At 52.6% G+C, this 23,824-nt stretch overlaps 1 protein-coding gene and 1 non-coding gene across 2 annotated transcripts; both read left to right on the top strand.

The window, feature by feature from the left end:
- Positions 1–2,009: 2,009 nt before the first annotated feature.
- Dusp8 (dual specificity phosphatase 8) lies at positions 2,010–18,968 on the top strand. Its single transcript, XM_027408901.2, has 7 exons — positions 2,010–2,351; positions 7,122–7,444; positions 8,910–9,048; positions 14,010–14,176; positions 14,772–14,931; positions 15,152–15,275; positions 15,482–18,968. The coding sequence occupies exons 2-7, from the start codon at positions 7,214–7,216 to the stop codon at positions 16,545–16,547; spliced, it is 1,887 nt and encodes a 628-aa protein (XP_027264702.1). The 5' UTR covers positions 2,010–2,351; positions 7,122–7,213; the 3' UTR covers positions 16,548–18,968.
- A 732-nt stretch (positions 18,969–19,700) lies between these two features.
- Positions 19,701–19,806, top strand: LOC113834982. Its single transcript, XR_003484047.1, has one exon. It is a non-coding gene; the product is annotated as a U6 spliceosomal RNA (small nuclear RNA).
- The last annotated feature ends 4,018 nt before the right edge of the window (positions 19,807–23,824 follow it).

Raw genomic sequence — 23,824 nt, forward strand, 5'->3', positions numbered from 1 at the left:
CTCACCTGGACACCCTCTTAGAGTCCCCACTGGGCTCCTCTTGGGCCTGGTAGGGTGAGAAGCCAGGACTCTCTCTCTCTCTCTCTCTCTCTCTCTCTCTCTCTCTCTCTCTCTCTCACACACACACACACACACACACACACACACACACACACCAGGAGACTGACAGCTCCTCTATCAGCCCCCACACCTGTAGACCCAGGCTCTTTCAGGTCTGTTGCTGCCTCCTCAGGAATCCTACATGCCCCACTTTGCCACCTGGACCTGTTCAGGTCTCAGCCTGAGTCGCTCCCCCTTCCCAGACCCCAGCCTCCCCTTTTCTTGGACTCAAAGTGGGCAGAAAGCCAGCACATCAGCAATCCCTATTCCAACACTGACCTGTGTAATTATCCAGCGGAGCTGGGCATCTTCAGCTTCAAGGGCTATCTCCAACAGGGCCCAGCCTGACGCAGGGAGAGAAAGATCTGAACCCAGTGCCAACCCCAAACATCCCTGGGGCTCCTCATGCTTCCTTCCTGGCAGCACTCCCAAGTTGTTTGTTTATTTTGTGCTATTTCTGAGCCAGAGACACCTCTTCCCTCCAACCTGTAGTAATCCCAAGCTAGACTCCCAGACTCCCCTTGGGCTACATAGGGAAATTTCTGCAAGCTGTTTTTAAAACACCCATGGTGAACCAAGCCAAGCAGGATGCAGCAGCGTAGAGGAGAAGGTCCCTGCAGAGCCTCGCCCAGCACCAGCACCCACTATTGTTTGTTGTATTCTTCACCCAACCACACTAACATAGGAGTGTTCCTTTGTGCCTCCTTCACTTTCTGTGACCTTTCATCCAACCAGCCTTCACCCAAGCTCTTTCTTTCACTTACAGTGAGAGGCAGCACTCCAAGGGTAAGTTCAGAACCCCCCTTTTCAGGAAATTCATGTTATTTGGTCACCCCACTGTTCACCCAGCGTCCTAGATAGGGGCACTCTTTTAAAATGTCTGAGGTGGCCTGGCATCGTGGTGAGTGCTTGCAATCTCAGCACTCAGAAGGCTGAGACCAGCCTGGGATACAATACAGAATCTTAGGCTAACCTGAGTTGTATAATGAGATCCTGGGGAGAGGGGAAACTAAGTGGTTCCTGCTTGCAGGACTAGGGTGGCCCAAGAATCCCCTTCCTCTTAGATCTGCCTGACCCCTGTGTATTTCTGCCCTAGTTGTAATTACCCATGTTTTGTTCTGAGTGCTCACGTGGTTGTGCTTGCACAGTGGGATGAGGCCGACAGTCCCCAGCGGGCAGGGGAGATGTCGGGTGGGAGCAGAGGACTGTTTCCAGGCGGCTTTTCATTGGAAGCGTCAGGGACTGGATGTCATAGGTAGGGGGGAGCGCCTGGAGCACCGCCCCCGAGTTCCCGGGATGAGTGACCTGAGGCAAACCACTTCGCCTCAGAGCTTCTCTCGCAAGGTGGAGAGCTGGGCTCCCACCTCCAGGGGTCGTGGAGAGGACAAACGTGGACACCGCAGGTAAGGCGCTTTGCGGATGCGGCTCTCCGTGAGCGCGTGCCCGGGCCGCACCGGGGCTAAGGAGGCGCATTTTTGGAGGGCGTCCCCGCGTGAACAAAGGCTAGGGGAAGGAGAGAAACCGACGACAGCTCCAGTCCAAGCGGACCGGGAAGGGAAGACCCTCGCACACAGGGGCAGTAGGCTCGGGTCAGAGTGCCGCGAGGCTAAGGGCTCTTGGGGTCACCAGGACCCCTTGGCTAGGAAGGCTTCCTGGAGGTGGGGAGTCGCGGCATGCGTGGCCCCTTTAAGAACCGGTGCCCGAAGATCGCCGGGTGTGGGGGACCGAGGGCGGTGGCAGAAAGACCCACGGCTGCCGCCAGGGCTCCGCACCCAGCGCCCGCTCCGCTGACGTCACCTGCCCCCGAGCGGCCCATTCTGATTGGCTGCAGGTGACGTCAGGGGCTTTTTCGCTCGGCATGACCTCATCCCCGCCGGCAGCCCCGCCCTCCGCCCCGGGCCTGTCACTCGCGGTTCCCGCGGTGGCCGAGCCGGCTCCGCGGACCCCCGCCCCACCCGGACGCCGGACGCCGGACTCTGAGCCGGGCCGGAGGCAGCCGCGCCGCCGAGCGCGGGCTGGGATGCGCGCCGTGAGCGCGCGTGCCCGACCGCAGTGCGCGCGCTCCGTCCCGAGTGAGCGCTCCCCGCGGTGGCGGCGACGACGACGGCGGCGGCGGCGACGCGCCCCGCGCGCCTCTCCGGCCCTTGCCCCGGCTGCGCGGGCCCCCGACGGGCCCATGGGCGGTGTGACAGATCGGGTGCCCTGAGCGCGGCACCGACGTCGGGGGCACCCCCACGGCAAGCGAGAGCCAGGTGAGCCGGGCGCGGGCACCGGTCCGGTTCTGAGCCGGGTGTGGGCCCGGGGCATGCGGGAGGTTTCAGCGGGCGTGCGCCCTGAAGGAGGCTCTTTGAAGAGCCAAGGAATGGGTAGATGGCTCTGCCCGCGGCCGGCGTGCGCTGAGAATCCGTGGGCGCACTGAGCGGTCTTTCTCTGCGCATTCCTTCTTATCTGGAGGGACACACATTAGAGCCCTAGAGATTCGTGGGGGAGGGCTGAGATCCAGCACAGATTGGTGAGACTCCCTGCAAGGCGCCCCCGCTGGAGGTCAGAATTGGAGAAGGTCGTCCGCGGCTGCAGCCGGCGGCGAGATGCTAAACCTCCGACTCCAGAAGGTCGGCTCCGGCCTGTGGTAGGCTCCTTGTCCGGAGGGGAGGCCCTAGGACCCCCGCTCTCCTGCTCTCTGATGCTGTCTGGCCACCCCCACTTCAGGGTGCTCCACTGGCCTCTGCGGATAAAGAACATCCTTACCCGATGCAGAGGCATCAGGCGCGATGCTGGGGGAGGGGCCGGCCACAGCCGCCTCCTGCAGCTTGTCTCCCTAGCCTATCTGCCCACCTTGGGAAGGAGCGGTCAGTCAGCCACCGCGGGTACCTGTGGGCCAAACCTTGCAGGTAGAGGGAGGGATAAAGACAGGCCCAGATTCCAGACCTCTTTGGTAAATTTGCCTTTGACTCGTTGTTGACAGGTTGTGCTGCGTCTGCAACAGAGATGGGGGCCCTGATGATGCAGTGATGGGGGTGGGGGACCAGTGTGGCATCTGCAATGCTCTGTTGTGCAGCTTGGGGTGGGGGTGGGTGTGCTTCAGGCCACGGGCACAGCTTCTTTCACTGTATGAATGGGTTCAGAATGGAAATCCAGTGACCTGAAAACCCACCCTCACACTTGCTTGCCCCCTCCCTTCGGGGGTAGCTGGATAGGTGAGTGTAGCCTACAGTGCCAGGCTCTGCTCAGAGAGGTCAGAGTCCCCGTGCATCCACTCCTTGGTTAACAAGCACCTGCTACAGATGAGCAGATCATGTGACCAGGAGCTGTAGGTTCATCGTTATGTCTGACTGCTGCAGTCAGCTTAGGGATCTCGAGGGTTGCTGGGCAGGTTCTCTTTCCCCCTTGCCCTGTGCCCTTGGGGAGACTTGAGGCTGCCTCTGGGGACTTAGCACTGGATACAGATGCAGAAAGATGCTTCAAGTCAGTGTGTCTAGGACTCCTGCCAGCATCTCTCTTCTTGGACTGATACTGATGTCCCAGCCCATAAGTTTCAACTGGACAGGTGTTCAGTGGGGGTATATCTGTGGATTTGGAGTGACTTAGATATGCAGCTCACAGAAAAAGCAGGGACAGAGGCTGAGTCCCTGAGTCCAGAGGCAGAAGAGATAGTTATGCTGTGGTCCTAAGAACCATAGGAGCCAAAGAACCTCTGACTGGACCTCTCAGGACCACAGCTCTCTCAAGTCTCCACTGTCTCTTCTTGACCTGGCCGTGTGCCACGTTTCTCTCCTCTCTCCCAGGGGCAAGGGTGCAGGGGAGCCTGCCCAGAGAAGCCACGGGCTCAACTGCCATGCAGGAGCATTTGAACACCCTAGGAGATGGTCTTTGTCAATCTCCAGAAGTGCTCTGTGTGACAGTGAGCTGGCATTTCAGTATCTTGGGCCTCTTATTGCTGGCTCTTTGCTGAGAGCCTGCCTGACTGTGGGCAAGGATGATCAGGCTAGACCACTATGAGAGGGACCCAGTCTTACAGTGGCTAGTGGTCCTGGAAGCCGTCTCTGGAAGTAGGGAATTCCTTATTACTAGGCACTGAGCAACAATTAGCTTGGTGAGGTTGCCTCCCAGGACTTGGGCTTTTGTTGGTCACATAAGGACTTAGGGACCTGAACATGCTGTGTGGGAACCCCGGTGTGAAAGATAATGATAATGGGCTGGCACTTGGTATATGGGCACCAGGAGCTTTGGTGTACAGAAGACAAGGTTGTGTGTACAACTGTATACTTCAGTCATATACTCCAGGAGACTGTAGCGCCGTATGTATGTGCAGATGGACACATTGGCACATGTATAATTGCACTCAGGGACAAGCTGGATTGTCAGCAAGGCATGCATCTGTCAATGTGCAAAGGGGTGTGTTCCTGTGTTCAGGGAACAGTTTCACAAAGGTTGAGCTGTGGACCTGGCCTCCAGCAATGGGGGGGGGCGGCGAGGGGGGCCTGTCTGGGACCTCTCTGAGGGGCGTGGCCATTGGTTGAGCCTGGGATAGGCCTCCTCCTGACTTTGGACTTAGGAATGCTTGCCTTCTGGCTCAAAATCCTTTGATGAAGGTCTCCAGACTTTGCACAGAGGGTCTTGACCACCCCTAACCCCATTCAAGGCTCTGGAAGAACAGGCTGATAGCTGTTTTCTCTGGGAGTACTTGAGAACATATGCTTTGCTCAGATTTTGCATGGTCTATCTGTGCCCTGCTGACCCTCTCAGAATTGACCCTACATCTCTATTTCTAGCCCCAATGAATTCTAGGCCTGATGCCCAGCACTGAGGAAGCCAGGGGTGAGTGTACAAAGAGGTGCTGTCAGGATGTGCTACTGAAGACCAGCAAAGCATAGGGTTTCCTGTGTGAGGGGGCTCATCCAAATCTTTGCAGTGCAGTGTACTGATGGCCTCAGAGGAATGAGGAGCCAGTGAGCTGCAGAGTGGGACTGGGTCCTGGGAATTAGAGCCAAGTAGGACAGGGTTGGAATAAGGGGCCTCATTGCTGTCTTTGAGCAATAGGTCAGAGCTACTGGGCACCTGCCATGGAGGAGTGGGAGCATAGAGGAGGAAGACCTGCCTGTTCTGCAGTGCAGCCTGCTTAGTGGCTGCTGCAGTAGGAGCAGCCGTTGCCTGGCACCTCTGCTGTTGCCATGGCAACATCGGAGGTGCTAACTTGCTAATGAGTCCCCCTCTGCTGCAAATAACAATACTGTAATGGTTAATAGGGCCCAGCTCCAGTTCTCAGGGTTTCCTAGGAGGTAGAGGAAGGGACAGGTAACAGGCCTGAACAAAGCTGCCCCCATCCCACCTGCAACCAACCTGCCTTTCCCTCTGGCTCTCAGGCTTCCCTTCCCTGCCATCCCCAGCCATAGCCCCTTGGTGGTGCTGTGATGAGGATCTTCAGAGGGGGCATCCCCAGCACAGCTTCCTTCAGGGTGGTTCAAGGGCTGCTGCAGAGAGGGTGGGGCTGCGCCTTCTAACTCTCTGGACTAGTCGCTCTCTGCTTCTCTTGATGCAGTTAGCTCATTCCACTCAGTTGGGAGGAGGTGGAAACTGTGGGGTGGCAGGACCAAGGGACTACTAGCAAAGGCCCTTTGTACCCCAGCATCCTGCACTATGGTCCTCAAAGACCTGGATCTTTTTAGTCCCACTGTCCAGTCCTGCTAGTGGGAGGGCCTGCTCCTTCCTCTGACCCAGGTCCTAAGCATTAGCCTGTTATTCACTCATGCAAGATCCTGGTTAGAACTCAGGGAAATGTCCCCAAACAATGCTTTCATCAGACAGACAACCCCTTGCATAATAAGTAGGTCTATTTTCTGTTGAGCTTCCTTGGTGTGACTGTTCCAGGCCTGGCTCCCCAGTGAAGGACTTGCAGAGAGGCCTAGGATATATGTAGATATCAGGGATTAGCACCCCAAAGTCCCCACTGACTGTGCACTGCTCAGGTCCTGGAAATTGTACCCTTACACCAGCATCACTGGTGGCTCCTTGTAGGCTGCCCCAGGAAAGCCAGAAGACACTTCACCCCAGGATCCTTGACTGCCATGGAGGAGTGGGAATAGGCCAAGCCAGGCAAGGGCTCAAGGGAGTGTCTAAAGAGCCAAGTTCCTTCCTGTCCCACTACATTTGTGAGGTTAGATGAGGGGAGGAGGGGCTACTATTTCACCTCCCACTGCCTCAAGCTTCAACTTTCCCATTTTAAGGCAACACTGCAGGTGTCCTGGGAGCTGCAGTGTTGTCAAGCCTGCTTGACAGGGCTTCTAGGTCCCTTGATGCCATCTATCTCCAGTTCCTCCACACATTCTTCAGCCCAAGAACTTCTGGGGCCATGCTGAAGGTCCAGCAGTTCTAAGCATCCTAAGTACCTCAACCTTCATCCTAGAACTGACAACCCCCATCCATTTGTACAATAGGTAGAGTGCACCAACCTCAGCCTGAAGCATACAACAGTAGCAGTAGAACAGGAGCTCCCTGGCACCTGGCCTTCAGCTTCTGGGAATCCATGAGTGGGGTAGGGGTGGGGTGGTCCTGCCCTTGTATCTACCAGCATCCAGATTATGGGCTTAGAGAACCTTTCCTGGAGATGGAGTCTAGGAATTAGCTATGCAGCACTGTGTCAAGAAAGGGAGGTAGGTGTGAGAGTGCCTAGCTGGGAAAAGAGCAGAGACTAACTTTGTACCCTAGGGTCCTGAGGAAAGGAAAATGCAGAGACCATTAAGACAGAGTTTCTAGAAACTGCAAGTATAGCTGCACCCTAGAGCCCATAATAAGAATTCTCCTTTGGGGTCCTCATTTGTCCTTTGCCTTATACCAGAACCCAGGCAGAGTAGGGGGTGGTCAGGGTCTCTTCTGTGTACTCACCCTACTGGGTAAGGTGTTGATTCATCCATCCAGGAGGAAGGGCCCAAAGGACATGCCAGCTGTCAAACATAGTGCCTGCCTGGAAGTCAGCTGTAGCTACCCAGATCCCACCAACTTCTGACCATTCGCCTTTCCCTCAGGTCTGGCGCCATGCACTAGGGTACCCAGAACGCTGCAAGGCCACACCCTCCTCACTTCAGGGGTCACTGTCCCCACTGCCTACCACCCCACCATGGCTGGGGATCGGCTCCCGAGGAAGGTGATGGATGCCAAGAAACTGGCCAGCCTGCTGCGTGGCGGGCCTGGGGGACCTTTGGTCATTGACAGTCGATCCTTCGTGGAATACAACAGCTGCCATGTGCTGAGCTCTGTGAATATCTGCTGTTCCAAACTGGTGAAGAGGCGCCTTCAGCAGGGGAAAGTGACCATTGCTGAGCTCATCCAGCCAGCTACACGCAGCCAGGTACCTGTGTCCCACCCTTGCATACATCCATCCCTGGTGCTGACCATTCCTGGGCAAGCATGCACATGTCACCTCTGAGAAAGACTGGAGTTCCTAGGCCTGGTGCCCAAGAATCCTCTAATCAGTCACTTCCCCTTCTTTGTCCCCTAATTCCAAATTGGGTTCCTTGGGGTCACAGCTGGAGGTGCTGTAGAGCAGTCCCCTCTAGTGAGACCTTCCTCTAGAACTGGCAGGGAGCCCCTTTGTCTTTCCATCTACAAGGAATGCTGAATGGGTAAGGGAACTGGGGTTGCATAGAGGGTAGAACAGGGTAGATGCAGCAGGCTGGTGAATTCTGAGGACAAGGACAGCTGGGTCTGGCCACTCTGACTGTAGTGAGGCCAGGAGGGGGGTGAGAAAAGGGATTATACTAGGCAGACCATTTCACTAGCCTCCCCTTTCCTCCTCCCACCTCCCAGAGTCTTCAGTAGCCCAGAATGCTCTCTGTGGCCCCCAAGAAGGACAATCCTTCCAGGCAGGAAGGGACAGATTTCTCCCCAGTACTATCCAGTGAAACAGCGGGGGAGGGCCTAGCCTATCCAGGAGCATGTATGGCCTGGGATAGCACCAGCTACCAACTTCTCCCCCCTCCTTTGGGTTAGAGGAGCATGCCAACAGAACCAGACAGAGGCTTTAGGAGGGGTTCAGTCTCCAAACTGTCTGACTCCAAGCTATGATGTGAGAGAACCCAGGTGGGATGCCGCTTGTCGGGAGTCCCCCATTCCAAGGCCAGAACCAGCTCCCTGTGGTGCCAATGAAGGGAATCCAGTGATTAATCACCCCCAGCGAGGACTCCAGCCAGAGTGCAATTCTATTGGCTGCTGATGACATCATCCAGCCTGGGGTTGACAGCTCAGCTGGCTTAAAGGCTGAGTGTGCTTGGGAGGCAGGGACATCAGCCTGTCTGAGCAAAAGCCCCTCAACATCTGGCCCTAAGGCCACCACAGTGGGGAGAAAGGCAGGAGGAACCCCAGCTTCCAGCTTCTTTCTTCCTCCTGACCTGGGGGTGTTTAGGTAGGGGAGGGTCCTCTTGTAGCATCCATTTTTCCATCAGGGCTGGGAGAGGGGGTGACAAATAAGAAAAGAGAGGTACTAGCCTTCCAGAAGCTTAGGAGCCAGCTCAGGCTATGTGTATGTGCTCTTGGGGCCCCATTATACCCACCTGTGCTCTTTAACACTTCTGGTTCTGGTAGTTTTACCTATGAGGGGCGTGGCTACCTAGAACTGAAGCCATCCCCATCCCATCCCACCCCAGTCCTTGCCTGGTACAAAGCCTGTTAGTGGAGCCATGTTTTTTTTTTCTTCTTGTTCTTTTTTCTTCCCATCCAAGGGAGTGCAGGGGAGGATGACAGCAGCCTCCTGCCTCCTGTCCTCTGGCACCTTGATTTTTCCAAATGTCCTAACTTCTGCCCTTATGGCCCCCCAGGTGGATGCCACAGAACCACAGGATGTGGTAGTGTATGACCAGAGCACTCGGGATGCCAGCGTGCTGGCAGCAGACAGCTTCCTGTCCATCCTGCTCAGCAAGCTGGACGGCTGCTTCGACAGCGTGGCCATCCTCACAGGTGAACTCCAGGGATGGGCCAGGGCTATGGGATACCTTCTCTTCCAAACACCCCTGCCCATGCACTTGGCTAGGACTAGGAGTGTCAGAGGAGAAATAGAACTGCAGGGACAGGAGGGGGATCCTAGCATCTCTGGATTTTTCAAAACAGCAGAAGAGGTAGACAAGCAGGAACTTCCCAAAGCCACGTTTTTTTGGTAGAGAGGGAGCCAAGGACCCAGGCCACAATCTGTCCCTGTCTCAAGGAGAGGGAGTGGAGGTTTTACCTCCTGAAAAAGTCGGCCTATCCCAGAACTGGTCACACAGCAGGGACCTTACTCACAGAAGGTGCCAGCTGGCCACAGGTTGCCTACTCCATTGTGGCTGCTACTTGAGGGACCAGCAGAGTATCACTCTGGGATACCTGTGCTCCAAAAGCAGTCTGGCCAGCTGGCCTCCAGTCCCTACTCAGAGTCACACACACCCGCTGACTAATGTCGAATACTCCCACTCTCAACCATGTGCTAGGCACACTCACCCTCAGGCCACAGCTGAAAGGGCTTTTGTAGAATCTGCCTCCCTGGGAGGCAGCCTAGATTCCTAAATAGCTGCTAGAGTGGGCTTGTTCCAGGATGCCTACTCTGGCCGGCTGGAATCTGGGCTCTTTGCTGATGCCCTCTACCCATGCTGAAAGCCTCTGCATAGCACAGAGCTGATGGAGTGTCCTCTACACCCACTGCATATGGAGTGAAGTAAGTGAGTGAATGGCCAGCCTAGTTCAGTGGCACCAGAATCCCATGAGTACCATGACATGTAGCCCAACACAGAGAGGGAGACTGAAAGAGCTCAGACTGCTTTAGCCAGACGTCTGGGTAGATGAACCCAACCTGAGGCTCACCATCATGGGTAGAATGAGTGTCTATTTGGATATGAGTTATGTCCCACCATGCTCTAGGCCAGTATAGTCCAAGGATATCTGTGTGTCTATGTGCCCTGAGTATCTGTACAGATGTTCAGCCTGTCTGGGTAGGACTCATGATTTATTGTGCGTGTGAGAATTCTTGGAACCAGAAGCCACATAGTTGTACCATAGCTCCAGCCGCCTGGGCTTAGTTTGGGAAGAAGAGGAGTTTGAGCCTTCTTACAAGCCCACTAGGCCTACAGGAACACCTCCAGGACCCCAACTCACCACCCTAGTCATGACTGGAAGCATGAAGTTCTTTTGAAAATAAAAAGGGTTCCATAGCAGCGCCCTTCCTGGCCCCAGCAGGACAGCTCAAAACTTGGCAGGGCCTGTCTCTTGGGCAAAGGGCAAGGGGCAAGGACAATATTGGAGGCTGGGGGTAGTCCTGGGCTGGGATCTTCCTAAAGGTTTCACCTGGACCTGGGTGTGCTCTACCCAGCTCCCTCCAGTTTGAGATGTCTGTCTTGCCAAGTTTGAGTCCTTGTCCCATTCATCCAGATATTGAGCCAGGGAGTTCTCCTGATCAATGCAGTGTGAGACAGGCTCAAAGTGACAGCACATTGGCACAGTCCCTGCTGAGCTAGTATAGAATCAGAAATAGACTACTGAGCAGGGGCTAGAGGTGATTTCATAGCACACACATAGTTCTTTGGCCTCCTGGCCAAATACAACAGAGGCCAGGCCTTTAAATATCACCTTCTGACTCGTACTCACCGAAAGCTCGGGGAGATGGGTATGGCTAGTGAAGGGACTCTGGAGAGGGGACTGGGAACTCAAGCAGTGCCCCCAGTGGTGTTATCTGGGGTGGGGGGAGGATGCCTTAGGGTTTCTTTTTTGTTATTTGTTTGGTTTTTGAGACAGGTTTCTCTGGGTAGCCCTGGATGTCCTGGAACTCTCTCTGTGTAGATTAGGCTGGCCTTAAATTCACAGAGATCTGTCTGCCTCTGCCTCCTATATGCTGGGAGTAAAGGCTACCTGGCTAGTTAGGATTTCTATTCAAATGAAGACACACCATGACCACAGCAACTCTTATAAAGGAAATTATTTAATTGGGACTGGTTTACAATTCAGAGGTTTAGTCCATTATCATCATGGCAGGAAGCATGACAGCACGCAGGCAGACATGGTGCTGGAGAAATAACAGAGAGTTCTACATCTGGATCTGCAGGCAGGAGGAAGAGTGAGACTCTGAGCCTGCCTTGAGCATTTAAAACCTCAAAGCCCACCCCCAGTGACACACTTCCTCCAACAAGGACACACCTCCTAACAGTGCCACTCCTAGGAGCCTATGTGGGCCATTTTCATTCAAACCACCACAGAGGGTAATGAACTTAGTCCCCTTTTTCCTTAAGTAAAGTTAGAGTTTATTAAGAAAGAGCTTTAACCTAGATGTCAGTATGCTTTAGTTCCTTTCCTCTGCTGTGATAAAATACCTAGTCAAAGGTACCTTCAGAGAGGAAGGGTTTATCTGGCTCACAGATAAGGGTGTAGCCATCATGGTGGAGAAATTAAGATTGCAGGAGCCTGAAGTAGCTGATCACATCACATCTACAATCAGGAACGGAACAGTAAATGTGGGTAGACTGCTGCTCAACTCACTTTCTGCATTTTGTACCATCCTGGGTCCCCTACCCAGGGAATAGTTATGTTCACATCAATTAACATAATCAAGATAATTTTCCACAGGCTTGCCAGAGAAGCCTATCCTAAGTGAGTCTAGATTCTGTCAAGTTGACAGTTAACATTAACCATCACAGTATGCATTTTTAGAGAAAGGGGGAGGAAGGAAGGGGCTTTACCCTTTTATACAGCAGGCAGACCCTTAGCCAGGAGCTGGTGCAACCTATAGTTGTACTATCACTGTGGGATGTGAGCCAGTGATGTCACAGCTATGTCTGCAGCCTGGAAATGCTGACATTCCCCACACCCTGGTGGGTAGCTGGCTATAATAAGAGCAGAGAAAGCCTGACCATCAGTAGCCTGGGCTGTGCCAAGTCCACTGACAAATAAATGCATGTTTCTGTATGTGTCTCCTTGTAAACATTAAGCTTGATAAGGGTACTAATTGTGGTCTCCCAAGTACAGGTGGTAGGAGCAGTAGACGGGAATGTTCTATAGGAGAATGAGATTCAGGGATGGCCAGAGCATTTTCTAGACCTCCCAGAGACTTGCAAATAGCTGAGGTACACTCACTCAACCTCCATTTCCATCCACCCACCTAGCCTGGAATAGCCCCCCAAATTCCTATAGCCTCAGGCCTTGGAAGGATGGAGTCCATAGGAGTGATCTGGAAGGGTGCTCAAGGGCCTCAGCTTAGCCTGGGAGCTTTCTAAGCTGCTGAGAAGTCTGGGGTGGCTATACTTTTGGAAGCATTTGAACCTCCCTCCTGTGGGTAGGGTGGGCATGGGTCTCTGGTACAATGCATGACCTCCCTTGGGCAGGCTGTGGAGGAAAGACTGAGACCCAAGCTTCTGGCAGAGTAACAAGAAGACAAAAGGGGCTGTAATCTATGGAAGAGGCTATGCAGAAGCACCATCCCTCTAGGGTTGAGGCCTGAGAGGTTACAGACCCCACAATGCCCAACTCAGCCTCCCCTTGGAGTGCCTCAATGTAAGCCGCAGCATTACTGGTACCACCACAACTACCTGTTCCTCCCTGTCTAGCCTTCCTGAGGAAGGGACTGCTTCTCCTCTAAGGCCACCAAAGATAAGATTTCACTGAGGTAGTAGGTAGCAGCCACAACAGATATACTGGTTGAGGGGTTGTGCATACTGTCTGTGAGCTGGGGCAGTGTGAAGGCAAAGGTGGAAGCTTTCCAGGTCCCTGGCACCTGCTTTTCAGGCTGGGAAAAAGCTCTCTGTGCTGTGCTGTGTGTGTGTGTGTGTGTGTGTGTGTGTGTGTGTGTGTGTGTGTACACCTGTGCCCAGAACCCTATCCTCACTTCCTCCCATGGGGCACATTGGGTCTTAGGCCAGGTGTTCTGTGCTCTGGATGGTATGATTGAGACTAGAAACCGAGCCCACTTGCTTGACAGAGCTTGTCATTGTGGAGCATAGGAAGTCCATTCTGCTGAGCTCACCTCACCATGCTGAGAGCTGGTTTCTGGATGAACCCCAGCCAGGCTAGATGTGGCTAGCTCTATTTTCACACCTTTATAATTGTTTTTTTTTTCTTTCTTGAGTCTGTCAACAATGCTGTGTGGCAGGCAAATAAGGAAACTGAGGCCAGAGGCGTGCCTTGCCTGTGGTCACTGAGTCAGACGTACCAGAGGAGCCAGCTTGGGTATCTCAAACTGGTGAAGGGTTTCTTCCCCAGCCAAAAGTCTGGATCTTAGATGTATCTAGACAGTGGCCACAGGGAGCAGGCTGTTTGTACCCTGTGTGCAGGCTTCCCTGCTTCTCTGTCATCTCCTGTTGGGTAGACTGGAGCCATGACTGAACCACAAATGCCCTGTGGGCTGTGGCAATTCCAGTGGGTGATGTCATGCCCAAAGAGGCCCCACCTCAGAAGCCCTTTCCTCCTAGGCCTGGCACTAGAGCACAGGCCTGTGGCTTCCAGCCAACTGGAGTCAGGGAGGGATTGCATCAGCATGGAGAGAGGCTAAGAGCCAGCCTGGCCGAAGGCCAGTCATGTACTGGGGCTGCGAAAGGACTTACCTTGCCATACCTGGGGAATAAGAGACCCTTGATGAGGTCTCAGCCATTCCCTGCCTGGTTTCCATGTGCTGTGATGACAGGCCACCTTGACCCCATATTTATGGGCATCAAAGCAGTGACCCTGAGCCAGTCCCTAATTAGCCTGAGGAGGAATGTGGGCGTAGGTGCCTGCTCTAAATGGGCAGTAGCACACCCCCCACCCCCAGTGCTGCAGAGAAAAGCAAGTAGCCTGCCAGCAAGAGTCCAGGTGCTGGGCCAGAAGCAGGCTGGGCTTGGGGTCTACAGGGTGTGGCTAAGCCCAGAGGAACTCTCCTGCTCTGGCTGGGCAGCCTCCTTAAGAGCTTTCTGTGTCTCCTCCCACAGGGGGCTTTGCCACCTTCTCCTCCTGCTTCCCAGGCCTCTGTGAGGGAAAACCTGCTACCCTACCATCCATGAGCCTCTCTCAGCCCTGCCTGCCTGTGCCCAGTGTGGGCCTGACCCGTATCCTGCCTCACCTCTACCTGGGCTCTCAGAAAGATGTCTTAAACAAGGTGAGTGCACAGGGTGTCACCGCTGATGGTGTAAAGAGGGGGAACCTGGAATCAGGTCCTAAGGTAGTCTGAAGTGAAGAGCAGGTGATAGATGAGTATGAGGTGGGAGCACAGGAGGAACCAGAGCCCCCAACTCACCGAACCACAGTATGGCCCAGGGAGGAACCCAGCGAGGCTAGGTGGAAAAGCAGGCTCCTGAACTCTTCTGTGGTGGGGCACTGGAAGCCTGCATGCCAAACTGTTTCTGTCACTGGGCCACTGGCCAGCTCTGAAAGAATCCCGTGTTTTAAAAATGGTGAGGAGGGAAAAGGATGAAGGCACCGCCCAGGCAACCATAAAATTCCTGGGAGCCCAGTACAGGCTGTAGGTGTGGCTTGCAGAAGCCATCCTTCCTGTGCCCATCCAGTGGTCTCAAAGGTTGAGATGGAGCCAGGCTTTTCCATATAGCAAGACCCTGAACAAAATCTGAGACTCAGAAGACTTTAGAGGCCTGTTCTGCAGAGGGGATGAGAGAGACAGACTTTCAGCTCTTCCTCTAGGGGGTGTTTTGCTTTTCTCTGCTACCCCATTCTGACCCATCTTCCTATCCCTCTAGGATCTGATGACCCAAAATGGAATAAGCTATGTTCTCAATGCCAGCAACTCCTGCCCTAAACCGGACTTCATCTGTGAAAGCCGTTTCATGCGTATCCCCATCAATGACAACTACTGTGAAAAGCTGCTGCCCTGGCTGGACAAGTCCATTGAGTTTATTGGTGAGGGAAAGGGAGGATGTGTCTGTCTCTATGGTGTGGGGGAGGCTGACTAGAGGAAGACTGGATAGAGGCAGAGGGAGTACCATGTTTGGGGCCATCCAGCTCTGGGAAGTCACCCACACTGTCTGTCAGAGGGAGGGAGGGTAGGAGCCTACCTTGGGTAGAAGGAATAGTGCAATCTCAGCCCTCACCTAGTCCCCCACCATCCACCTGTCCCCAGATAAAGCCAAGCTGTCCAGCTGCCAAGTCATTGTTCACTGTCTGGCTGGCATCTCTCGCTCTGCCACCATCGCCATCGCCTACATCATGAAAACCATGGGCATGTCCTCTGACGACGCATACAGGTACTCTTCCCCTCCCGGGCTCTGGGGACCTGGAACTCCTCAACCAATGGCTAACAGCATTGCCCTCCCTTCCTTTCTCCACCCACTTAAACGGTACAGCCTATTGCCCTGGCAGGGAGGGAAAACTGGAGCCCAACACAAAGCTTGGGTACAGGGGGAAATCGGTCACAAGCCTGTTCTGACAGGAGTTTCTCTTGCTTGCCCAGGTTTGTGAAGGATCGGCGCCCCTCCATCTCGCCCAACTTCAACTTCCTGGGCCAGTTGCTCGAGTATGAGAGGAGTCTGAAGCTGCTGGCTGCCCTGCAGAGTGATGGACCTCACTTGGGGACCCCTGAGCCCCTCCTGGGCCCGGCAGCAAGCATCCCACTGCCCCGGCTGCCACCATCTACCTCAGAGAGCGCTGCCACTGGGAGCGAAGCAGCCGCTGCAGCCAAGGAGGGCAGCCCAAGTGCTGGAGGGGATGCTCTAATCCCCAGCACAGCTCCAGCCACCAGCGCACTGCAGCAGGGTTTACGTGGCCTGCACCTCTCCTCCGACCGCCTCCAGGACACCAACCGCCTGAAGCGCTCCTTCTCCCTGGACATCAAGTCGGCTTATGCACCCAGCAGGAGGCCTGACTTTCCCGGCCCACCTGACCCTGGTGAAGCCCCTAAGCTCTGCAAGCTGGACAGCCCGTCTGGGGGCACGATGGGCCTGCCTTCTCCCAGCCCCGACAGCCCGGACTCCGCTCCAGAGGGGCGCCCACGACCACGCCGGCGACGTCCCCCCGCCAATTCTCCGGCCCGCTCCCCGGCTCATGGCCTGGGTCTGAACTTTGGAGACACGGCTCGGCAGACTCCGCGGCATGGCCTCTCGGCCCTTTCGGCACCCGGATTGCCCGGCCCTGGCCAGCCGGCTGGCCCCGGAGGCTGGGTGCCGCCACTGGACTCCCCCGGCACACCGTCGCCGGATGGACCCTGGTGCTTCAGCCCCGAGGGCGCTCAGGGCCCGGGCGCCGTGTTCTCTGCCTTCGGCAGGGCGAGTGCTGGTGCACCTGGACCCGGAGGTGGCAGCAGCAGCGACCTGCGGAGGCGGGAGATGCGGGCTGAACCCCGGGACGTGCGGACCGGCTGGCCTGAGGAGCCTGCTTCAGATACACAGTTCAAGAGGCGGAGCTGCCAGATGGAGTTTGAAGAGGGCATGGTGGAGGGGCGGGCGCGTGGCGAGGAGCTGGCAGCTCTAGGCAAGCAAGCCAGCTTCTCGGGTAGCGTGGAGGTCATCGAAGTATCGTGACCCTTCAGGAGTCCCTGAGCCCCCGCTCCAGCCAGGCCAGGTATAATATATATTATATATAACACACAGAAAGGTAAATGGTTTTACTGCATTTTTATCAAGAAGTAAATATTTCGATTTTTTTATTTATTTAAGATAGTGATCTGGCAACTGTGCGGGGCGGTCCTCAAGCTCTGTTTTTACTGTCTGGTATTTAAACTGAAACAGGTTTCTAAGCAATATGAGGCCACCTTCAACCCCAAGCTGGGTTGACAGGCCCGGGCCCCTCTTCGCCCCTCCCCTCTGGAAATATTACTGACCTTGCAAAGAGCTGCCCAGCTTTCCTGCACTTTTTACATAAGAAGGGGGGAGGGGAGGGAGGAAAAAAAAACCCTTATTTGCCACAAACTGAGCCGCAGATCCTTTGCCCTTTCCTTTCCTTCCTCTCCTGGTCTCTCCTCTCCCGTCTCTCATGTCTGGGCTCTGTAGCAAAGCCATAGGTAGGGGAGAGGGAGACCCTAGTGTCCCTGAAGAAGGCCCCACCAGCAGCCCCACCCCACCTCAAGTCTTAGTGGCATAGGGGTACCCTCTCTGCTGGTCCATCACCCCAGGGCTGTTCCTTGGCAGGTGTTGGTGGGCACTGGGCCCCATGGACCAGAGTTTTCAGGGAGACTTGAACAAGGAGGTGGGTTCCTGGAAGCCAGATGAGGTAGCCCCCAAGGCAAGGATGGAGTAGACGAAAGAGCTCACACTCCTGCGAGAGTGAGGTCCAGTTCCTCAAAGGGGCCCAGGAGGCCATTCGGAGGATTCTCTCTTTCCTTTGCAGGTGCTGTTGCCCCGTGGGAAGCCCAAGAGACTCCCCAGCATGGACTGGGGAAGTGTCCAATGCTGGTGGGGGGAGCTAGGCTAGCTAGGGCTGGCAGGGGCTAGCTCTGCTGGTCAGAGGGGAGCTCTGAGTCCAGTATAAATGGGAGTAGATCCAAGCTTTCATTCTGGGCTCTTCCTGCCCCTGGCAGGACTTGGAATTCAGGTGCACCTCCAGGTCGAGTGGCCTCTGGATCAAGGCTCCTTACAAATGGAGTAAAGCACCTACCAAGCCCTTGGGCTTCCAGGAAGTGGGAATCCTCAGCTTTGAGAGAACTATCATCTCCAAGCAGAGAGAGACCCCATCTAGGGACAGAGATACTGGGGAAGTCCTCAGTGACTGCCCCATCCCCACAGGGGCTTCTCAGAAGAGAGTCCCTTTGTGTGCTCCCTTCCCAGGGTACTTCCCAGTGTTTTCAAGATGATATGCTAGCCTCCACCCAAGGTGGCTTTTTTTTTTTTTTTTTTGAACTTGGCTCAGAGCCAATCTAGGAGCAAGGACAGGAGAAAAGTACTAGCCATCCTTGCTGAATATCCTCTTGGACCATTTGGGACCCAAAGTTTTTAGGAAGAATAGGGCTCCTTGCCCTCAGATGTCTAGGAGTGAACTGTCCTCTTAGAAAGAAGCCAGGGGCTTGGTACCAGGCAGCTGGGGTAGGACAGAGTCCTGGAGAAGACCTAAGGAAGCACCTTTCTGCCCCACCTCCCTTGCTGTGTCCTTCTGTTTGTTCTTCTTTTGACCTACTGCCCTGTGTTTCTGTCATCCTCCTTCTTAAGCAAAAGTCCTGTTCCAGTTCTCTTGACCCCACCCATCCTGATCCCTGAGAAAATAAGCTATTGTTGTATTTGCAATCTATGGATTAGAGGTTTAAGTATTTATTATTATTATTGGTTAATTATTATTATTATTATTATTAATTATGTAAATTTGCCTCCTGTCTGTCATTGGATTTCTAAGGTGACCCTGGGTGTGGAGGATGCACTGGCTTCCCCTTCCTTGCCCCCACCCAGCTGCTGTCCAGGAGACAGTAGTATGTGGCCACCATTTGGACCCTAAAGATCCCCCTTGGGTCTGGTCCCTCACCTCTCTTGGTGGAGGTATGGCATCTATCCTGGACACATGGGGCCCATTAACCTCAGTCTGTCTCTGTTCTCACTCACTCATGACCTTGGTCATCTCAAAAGTGAGAAGACAAGATGGAGGAGAAGGTCCCAGCTGCCTGCTCCTGTGCAGGGTAGGGAGAGATGGAGCACAGGCCTTCCCTGGTGGCTTTTCACCTACTGTCCCAGGTGTGGAGGGTATAGGGTCCTCTCTGAGCCTCTCACTCTCTCACTCCTCCTACTGGTCACTGCCTGGCACTGGAATGACCCAGAATGCGCCTGGCCCCCTCCTGTTGTTTTCTGGAAAGTCCAGTATAGGAGAGGAGGCTGGTCCCTTGCCCAAGGCTTCTGGTCCCGGAGGACCAGGATGCCAGCTTCCTCCTTGGGACCTTGCCCCACGAGGCCGCACTTTCCCATCCCTCCTTTTGTATTTGAAACAATGTGTTGTAATAAATCATGAGAACGATGTTTTCCCCAGGCCTCTGCTGCCTCTTTCTTAGGGCTGGTTGTGGGTGAGGTTGGGCACTGGGGGACAGTCTGAGGGCTCCTTGAGACAAGGGCCTGGTAGGTTGTGCCTGCAAAGCTCACTTGCTAAGTGAGCAGAGAGAAGAGTCTGAGATTTATTCTTGGTAGGCCAGGAATAGAGGAGGGGGATAGAACCTGGAATGCATTCCCAGGATGTAAAATATCCACTTTTTTAAAAAATCTAGTCTTAAAATAACTGAAAACTAGGTAACTTTCAATATCAGTTTGCAGGCTGGGGAGATGCTTCTGTCAGTACGGTATTTGTTGGGCAAGCATGAGTGCCTGAGTTGGATCACCAGAGTCAGGTATGGCGGCATGCACTTGTAATCTCAGTGCCAGGAGGCAAACACAGAAGGACCTTGATGCTTCCTGGCCAGCCAACCTAGCCTACTTGGTGCCCCAGGCCAACGTGTATGTGTCTCAGAACACAAGTTGGATGGCTTCTGAGGAATGATACCTGAGGTTTACCTCTGACCTCTACACACATGCACATGTAAACCACATAGATGTGCACACATGAGAGCTCAAGGTTCACTTGTCAACCCTCCTCATAACACAATCCTCCTGTAAACAGCTCATGTACTCCAGGCTTGTCTTTTCACATACACATACCTCGCCACTGTATTTCCAACAGACTCGGGGTTTACAAGTAATTCTTGTATGTGACATGAGCACCAAAAGCTCATGACTTCTGAAGCATACATATTAAAACTGAAACAATGTGGAGGAGAAGATCAGCATGGCCCTGTGCAAGGGTGATACATAGATTCATGATGAATTCCATATTTTTGAGACCCTCTGGTACATCTACCAACTCTCATCCCCACCACAGATCTTTTGATTGGACAATTTCTGATGTCTTCATTTTTTTTTTTTTTTTTGCTTGTTCTTTTGTTTTTCGAGACATGCTTTCTCTGTGTAGCTTTGGAGCCTATCCTGGAACTTGCTTTGTAGACCAGGCTGGCCTCGAATTCACAGAGATCTGCCTGCCTCTGCCTCCCAAGTGTTGGAATTAAAGACGTGCGCCACCACTGCCCAGCCATCTTCAATTTAAAAAAAAAAAAAGTTTGTTTTGTTAAAAAAAAAAAAAATCAAGCACTGGGCGTTGGTGGCGCACGCCTTTAATCCCAGCACGCGGGAGGCAGAGGCAAGAGGATCTCTGTGAGTTCAAGGCCAGCCTGGTCTACAGAGCGAGTGCCAGGATAGGCTCCAAAGCTACACAGAGAAACCCTGTCTCAAAAAAACAAAAAAAAAAAAAAATTAAGCAAAAGCATACTAGAGTGCCTGGTGTGAGCCCATCCTTGTCTCCAGACACAGGGCTCCTCTGTCTGAACAAACTACCCTACACCAGTGCAGACCAGCCAGTGCCCAGGTTTACCTATCATGTGTTGTTACAAGTCGTGTGGCTGTGAGCATCCATGTACCATTCCACAGAACAGACTTCCAGATGTGCCTTTTCCGAGTCACTTCAACATTTGGTTCTCATCTTAACAGTCTGTGTGTGGACTACCTTTGATGCCTTATGGGAATTCCTAAGTGGACTTCTTGGGGGATCTTAATTCTCATCCCTGCCCCTGGCTAATGCACCATTCTCCAGATTTGTCCATCCTGTTCAAGAGACCCTTTGTGTTTTCATGCAGACAGTGACATTGGCCACTCATGTGAGTAGAAGGGTGTGTGTGTGTGTGTGTGTGTGTGTGTGTGTGTGTGTGTGTGTGTGTGTGTAGGCCAGAATATAGAGGAGGGAAGAGGATGTGGCTAGCCCCTCTTTCAGCAGATCTTGAATTCTGCATCCTCAAGAGCCCTCAAAGAAGCTGAAAGCCAGCAGCATAGTCTGCCTCTAGCAAGGCTATTTTTAGCTCAAGAACATCTATTTATATCCCTGGCAGCCCCTAGGAGTCAATAAAACCAAGGACTGGAAAAAGCTGATGGTTGTCTCAAGCAGGCCGGCACTCCTTCCACCCTCAGTGCACATGAACACCTGCAATTGCAAAAGGTGAGTGACCGCACTTCTGGGAGGCCAGCTGGGAGCACTGGCCTCCAGATCCTGGAGACAGTATAAGATTCCACATGGGAGTGAAGGAGGTGCCATTTACCAACTCATCCAGACTTCTAGAGGTCATCTCGGCCAAGGACTGCACAAGAGTGGACTATGCTGAGCTGGCCCTCTGTTCAATTCCTATACTGTCATACCTAGATACACAGCTTCCCCTAAAGACCTGACCCCATCTTGCACCTCTCTCCCCAGCCTAAGTCAGCCAAGAGCTGTTGATAGTAGTGAGAATGGCAATGAGAGAGAGAGAGAGAGAGAGAGAGAGAGAGAGAGAGAGAGAGAGAGAGAAAGAGAGAGAGAGAGGGCAGACAGAGGGAGTGTGTGTATTTGTGTATGTGCACATGCATGTGTGTCTTTGGAGACAGGGTATGACACATAGCCAAGATAACCTCAAGACTAGCCTCAGACAAAGGGTAGAACAGATGGGAAGGTGGGAGAATAAAGGAATAGAATGGATAGGTGATGAATAAGAAGGGTGGAAGGGAGGATCAGTGGATGGATTGATGGAAGGGTGGGTGAGTGGGTGGATGGATGGATGGATGAATGAATGAATGAATGAATGAATGAATGAATAGATAGGCAGGTGGTTGAGTGGATAAGAAGTGAATGGATGGCTTAAAGAGAGAGGGAGGGTGAAAGTGTGCATAGGTAAATAATGTTCTATTGTGACAGAGCTCTTTTTTGTTTTATTTTGTTTTGTTTTTCGAGACAGGGTTTCTCTGTGTAGCTTTGGAGCCTATCCTGGCACTCGCTCTGGGATTAAAGGTGTTCACCACCAACAGCCGGTACAACAGAGTTCTTACATCTTATATTAAAGGCATGTGTTCAGCCATGCCTTGATGTGGGAGGTCTTTCTGTATGCTGCAAATATGTGTTGTTTTTATTGGTGGATGAATAAAGCTGTTTCTGCCAATGGCTTAGGATTATTATTGGCTAACTCTCTCTTAAATATTAACTCATTTCTATGAATCTGTGTATCACCATGTGGCTGAGCTTACTGGTGATGCCCTGGTATCTTGCATCCCCAGCAGCTACATGGCGTCTCCTTGACTCTGTCTTCTCTCTGTCCTTTTGTTTGGATTTCCCACCTAGCCAAATTCTGCCTGTCCATTGGCTGAAACAGCTTTATTCATCCACCAATAAAAGCAACACATATTTGCAGCATACAGAAGCCCTCTCACAACATCTCCCCTTTTCTGTCTAAATAAAAAGGAAGGTTTTAACTTTAACATAGTAAAATTATATGTAACAAAACAGTTATCAAGCAAGAATTATAGTTACAATATGAGTCCATTTATATTTGGCAAAAATTTAAAGAAAATATTCTATCATCTATCCTATCTTTGTGAGTCTAAAGTTTTATATCTAATTTATCTTTTGTCATAACTAAGGAAAACTATAATTATAACTATCAAGTCCTCAATTCCATCAAAGACCCCAGAAGGATATAATATTAGCTACATAAACAGGAAGTGCATTGTAAACAACTTCCAAAACTCTAGAATTGACAGTTGCCTGGACAGTCTTGCTGCCTGGACAGTCACCCAAAGTTCCTCTGCAACGTTGGGGCATCCATCTTCAGCCCACAGGTCCATAGGATCTGGCAGACCTTTTAATGAAGCAGGAAATTTGAAGATCTGTTCTGCCTTGTGCTAGCAAAGTTTGTCAGTTGCTTTCTTCTGTGTTCTGTAGAATGTCTGGCAGATTCCTCTGTGAAGCAGGAACCCTTGAAGGACCATCCCATCTTGTCTTGGCAAGTTCAGCAGTCATTTTTCTGTGGATCCTGCACATCCAGTTCACACAGCATATAGTCAAGCAGTTCAGGCAAGAGCAGTTTCCTGCCCAAATGGCTAGCCCTGCTACACTGGAGGCACACTCTGTAACAAGTTTTTTCGATGCCCATCATCCTCTCTGACATAATTGGTGCTGCCAGGAGCAGATGTGACTCATGTCAACAGAATTCTAAATTACTGAAACATTTAAATGCCGTGTTCTGTAGGTCTTATTTATACAAAAAGGGGGAATTGTTGTGGGAACTCATTCAACCAATAGCTTTTGAGGTACCAGTCCCTTCTATGTGTGGTCTCAGCTGCTATGTGTCGTAGTCAGAGATCTGATCACAGTTTCCTGTGCCCCCAGGGCAGAAGACTGAGGTGGCTCTCTACCTTTATTGTGTGACTATTCCCCAAATAAATATTTGATATCCTTCTATTAGGACTTTTGCGGGCTCTCTTATTCATGCCTGCAATTCATGGTGGCCCAAGTCTGTAATCCTAACACTCAGCTGAGGCAAGAGGATTGTTTAGAGTTCAAGGCCAGTCTGAGCTACATGAAATCTATGTCTTAAAAGCAATCAAATAGGGGTCAGGGAGATGGGTCAACAAGTTAGGGCACTTGCTGTCAAACCTATTGATCCCAGTTCAATATCTGGGACCCACATGGTGGAAGGAAAAAAAATCAACTCCCATAGGTTGTCTTCTAAATTCCACATGCAAGTTGTGGCATCGATATGCCCACAAATATGCAGATGCATGGTCATATACATAATAAGTAAATGTGAAAAAAACCCAAGCAAATGGCAATAATAATAACGAAGGTGTGTGATTCTCCCCATTCTACATTGTGCTATAGACAGGCACTAACCTTAAACTTAGAGGGCACCCAGCGAATGTCCTCTGAATAAGCCACACATTAGAAGTTCTAAGGCTGCATACCGCCATAGGGCCCAATTTCTCTCCTGGGCCCAGAGAGAGGA

The sequence above is a fragment of the Cricetulus griseus genome, chromosome 3 (assembly GCF_003668045.3).
Source record: "Cricetulus griseus strain 17A/GY chromosome 3, alternate assembly CriGri-PICRH-1.0, whole genome shotgun sequence".
Lineage (NCBI taxonomy): Eukaryota > Metazoa > Chordata > Mammalia > Rodentia > Cricetidae > Cricetulus > Cricetulus griseus.